This window comes from Oryzias melastigma, linkage group LG21 (genome assembly GCF_002922805.2).
Source record: "Oryzias melastigma strain HK-1 linkage group LG21, ASM292280v2, whole genome shotgun sequence".
Lineage (NCBI taxonomy): Eukaryota > Metazoa > Chordata > Actinopteri > Beloniformes > Adrianichthyidae > Oryzias > Oryzias melastigma.
The window spans coordinates 19,733,402-19,737,894 of NC_050532.1; the positions used below are offsets into that span (position 1 = coordinate 19,733,402).

Sequence of the window (4,493 nt, forward strand, 5' to 3'; positions counted from 1 at the left end):
TAATGACATGTAAATAATAATCTATTTTTAATTGTGCCTGGAATTGATTAAAAAAATTACTAATTAATCGTCAACCTGAAAGCAATTAAATCGCGATTACATTTTATTATCTGCTAATAATCACAAATGAAATTTACACACAAAACTGTGCAGTTAGCAAATTTAATTTTAATTAAGGCTGTCAATTAAATTAAAAAATATATCACATTAATCACACTTTTGTATTGTGATTAAACACAATGTTTTATTAGGTAAATTTGATGACAATATGCAGCTTTTGAACAAAAACAGGCTAGAGAGAAATTTTTCCTTCATTTTTATTGTCTGAAATGTTTACATTTATCAAGTGTTTACTCAGATATCGGAAAAAGTGTCATTTGCATACGTCTATGGCAGGGACAACAAGTTTTTAGCTGAGTTAAAATCCGCAAGTAGTTGGACCCTTTTTATATTTGAGAACAGGACTATAGTTATTGATTAAAAATTAGATTAACACACAAAAAAAATAATGTACTAATTTGTCTGTAAATAATGAATAGGGCTGGGAATCTCAGGGTAACTCACGATACAATGCGATTCACGATACATGATTCACAATACCGATAGTATCTCGCTATGACAAACATTGAAATAATCTCTATATTACCTTGGTAATCTACGAAATGACTGTTTTTTAAACAAATATATATCTTTTATTTTCTTTTTTAATAATTTAAAACACAATATGTTAATTTAAAACTAGAAAAGTTGTATTACCTGCGATAATGCTAATGTGAATGCTTTTTGCCCTGGTTGCTGAAAATACTTAAGCAATTTACTCTTATTCCTGAATGAGTGGGGCTAAATTTCTGAAAAATTCTTAGTAAGTTTGCTTAAAAATCCTCAATACATGCCTATTGTGCTAAAACATGTAGTGTGTTGTTTAAATATGAGCTAAACTCTAAATTAGCCCAAAAACCTTAGTTGATGCCAGATTAGCCATAAAAGCTAGCAAATTACTAAACAGCTAGCGCATTGCTAAAATACTACAAAAACGCCAAAATAGCCTAAAAATCCTCAGTAAAATTAGTCCAAAATGTTAGCTTGTTGCTAAAATATAAACTAAACCCAAAAGTAGCCTAACAAATTAACAAAAAATGTTAGCCTGTTGCTAAAATATAAGCTAAACTCAAAAGTAGCCTAACCCTTAGTAGATAACAAATTTACTGAATAGAATTAGTATTAAAACCCCAGTAGATGCTAAATTGCAAAAATCAGCTAGCATAATGCTAATATAACAACTTATATAATATAACAACTTATTGCCAAATAATTTAAAAATTACTTTAAACAATGCTTCCAAAGTGCATAAGTTTTTTTTTAATTCTTATTTACTTCCTATGGGGCATATTTTGCTAAATATTTCAAAGACTTTAAAGTTTATGAATGCAAAAAGCACAAGCAGTAATGTCCTGAACGAGCCGAATGTTTTGATGTGTGATTGAGTCTTTAAGTGCTGAAAAGCGTAGGCAAAGGACCAGGAGAATCACTATCACTAATCACTATATTATTATCAATGAATACAGTACTAATGTGTCTTTACAATTACACTTTAAGTTAAGAACCAAAATTCTCTGCCATCCGAGGAGCCCCTCCCCCTTGTTCATGCTCTACCCACACCACTATGTATTTTAGGTATTAAGGCTAAAAATTGATGACTTTTTTGCCACGGCATCCTTACATTTCACTGTCGTGCTCACGTGAAGTGCGATAGTTCGCCATACCTCCTTTTGCTGAAGTTTCTTGTACGTCATTTGACAATTTTCTTCCCTTTTCTCCGGCAGGAGTCCTTCAACTCCGGACCTGAGTGCGGACGAGCTTCCTGATGATATCACCAATGACATCACAGACATTCCAAATGACCTCGAGCTAAACCATGAAGATTTCTCCGACGTGCTACCGAGGCTACCGGACGACCTGCAGGACTTTGATCTGTTTGAAGGTTTGTTTTTTTTTTTCATCCTGTTTTGGAGAAAATTTAGTTTTTCTTGGATCTAATTGGGATCAAATGTTTTGGCAGGTAAGAACGGCGAGCTACTGCCCACCACGGAGGAAGCGGAGGAGTTGGTACGAGCTCTGCAGGCTATGGGCTCCTACCCGGACTCGCTGGTGTGCCTGACCTCCATCGGAGACCTGGCGGCGGCCGACGGCGTGGACCACAGAGCGATGCCGGTGTTTCCCGGGCCGGTTCAGCAGGGAGGCATCGGAGATCTGCTCAACAGCCGCATCCCTGCAGAGAACTTCCCCTCCCTGGAGTTGGAGGACAATCTCCTGCAGTCGACCGGTGACCACTTTCCTCCGTCACCGCCATCCCAACCCCCCAACCACCCCCCAACCATGTCCTCCTCCTCCGCCATCGCCCCCTCCACCACCTCCCTGCTCACCCAGACCTCGCTCACGGAGCACGCGTTTTCTCGGACAAAAGCGTCCCACGTTCTGGCGAAACCGGAAACGTCCACTTCCTCCCCCCAAAGCAGCCACTACAGCGGGGAGCACGTGTCGACCCCGCCCAGCGACCACATTTCTTCCCCCCACACCAGCTCCTTCACGACAGACACCCCGCTTCTGCTGGAGGTCCCTCTCAGCGGCGTGCCGGGGCCCCCGCGGTCCATGTGGAACAACCTCCCCCTCCCCCTCACCGATCCTACCCAGTTCGGCAGCCTCATCAGGTCAGAGAGTCATCTCATCTCCACCGCTCTGTCCACGCCCCCCGCCACCAGCCACTCCGTGGCGCTGCAGCCCATGCCCGCCCTCTCAGCGATGCCCCAGAGTGCCATGACAGGTCTGACGGCCCCCCCAACGCCTTCGTCCTCGCTCCCATCCTCCTCACACGACCTGCTGACCTCCACACAGCCCAAGCAGCAGCTCCCTCAGTTCAGCGCGGCCTTCGGCCATCAACTGGCCTCCCACAGTGGCATCCCAAAAGACGTTCAGCCCAGCCATAGCTCCACGGCGCCGCCTGCTGGCTTCTCCATCGTTGGTGCCACCGCTGCAAGTGCCAACAGCGCCACGCCGCCCTTCACGCAAAGCAAATGAGGGCGTCGCAGCGTGGACCCAACAATCCGGCAAAGGCGGCCGTCGACCCCGCAGCGTGGTTACGGTGCACTATTTGACAGTGAATTTGCACAACGTTCCTCAACATTTTTCCATTTGTTTTCCCTCCACACCCTCCTTCTTCTCCGTTCGGAGCCCCGCGGGTTGGTCAGCGTCGTGGAAAAACCCCTCAGAGATCACAGAAACCTCGCTTCGCCGCTAACATCCTTCTGGGAGAGACGCCAGCTGAACCATGCCTTGCTCAAAACTCACTTTTTTAAAGTGTTTCACCACAAACTGTTGGGACATTTTTGTAAACACCCCCCTACCCATAAATGTTTTAAAGCTGTATACCTGTTATCATAATATAGAGTCAAGATTTCAGCCGTTATGAATTTACCAAAATACTTTTAAACAGCCAATTTTATATTGTTGTTTGTCGTGTAAGTGCTCATTAATCGTCAAAAATCTCTGACCTCACCATTGCTTGTGGCCCTCTGAGCAGCCTAGTAGACACTTGAAGGTAAATCTACGTTCTTAAAGCAATAAACAACACCACCCTAGAGTATTGTGTGAGGCGTCATCACGCTCAAACCAGCCGTGCTCGCTTATAGGCCACTCGGATTTTTTCACTCAGGCCGACGACTCCCAGATTCTTTTTTTTTTTTTTTTTTTAACTTATTTTATTTTTTTTTTCCCTCGGAAATCTAGAATGAGCTTCAGTGTTACGGCGAGGACGGCGGTGGCACAAGTGCAGGGATGTTCTCAGTGTCTACTCTCAAAGGTGCTCCGTGCTCCACACGTACAATGGTTCCTCAGTGGCTTACATGTTAAAAGCTCAGAGGGGGCGGGGCTTAAGCTGTTGCTCAGAAGTATATTTTAACTCACGATAGAAACTTTTCTTTTTTTGCACGTCTGAAGTAAAGCACTGTCGTTTTTTAAGCTCACTTCTAAAGTGATTTTTCTTTTTAAGCTACATGAAGCAAATCTGGGACGCGAGGGCCCTCCTAACTCGCACAGCAGTACAACCATGGCTTTGATAGACATTAGACAGATCATAAGACAATGTTGAATATTAGATATATAGAATAGAAGTCTCTATCTTGGGGTTTGTTGGTGATTTCTTGAGTAGCGATGGATTGAAATCGTCTTTTTTTTGCTATATAATCAGTGGAACCCGTGTCTCGTTGGATATATCTCTAGTTTTTTTAATGGCTATCAAAGTGGTTGTTGGAAGGATCACTGTTTGTTTGTGTGTTGTCTTTAATATTATTTTTTGATAGCCATTAAAAGACGAATTAGGAGATGGCATGGCACAGCCCCCTTTTGTGTGAGAGCGTTTTATCTGATCATGGTTACTGACCTGAAATCCTCAGTTTTTTCTTAATACACTGATCAGTATGACTATTTGGATCTAGTTT

At 42.9% G+C, this 4,493-nt stretch overlaps 1 protein-coding gene across 2 annotated transcripts in view; it reads left to right on the forward strand.

The window, feature by feature from the left end:
- The window catches only part of LOC112154885 (INO80 complex subunit D), a 10,050-nt gene extending 6,413 nt beyond the window's left edge, over positions 1–3,637 (forward strand). For both annotated transcript variants that reach the window (XM_024286118.2, XM_036217542.1), the window contains 2 exons: positions 1,824–1,981; positions 2,060–3,637. In XM_024286118.2, coding sequence (XP_024141886.1) covers positions 1,824–1,981; positions 2,060–3,075 — 1,174 coding nt within the window. In that variant the 3' untranslated portion in view covers positions 3,076–3,637. The remainder of the gene's footprint in view (positions 1–1,823; positions 1,982–2,059) is intronic.
- The last annotated feature ends 856 nt before the right edge of the window (positions 3,638–4,493 follow it).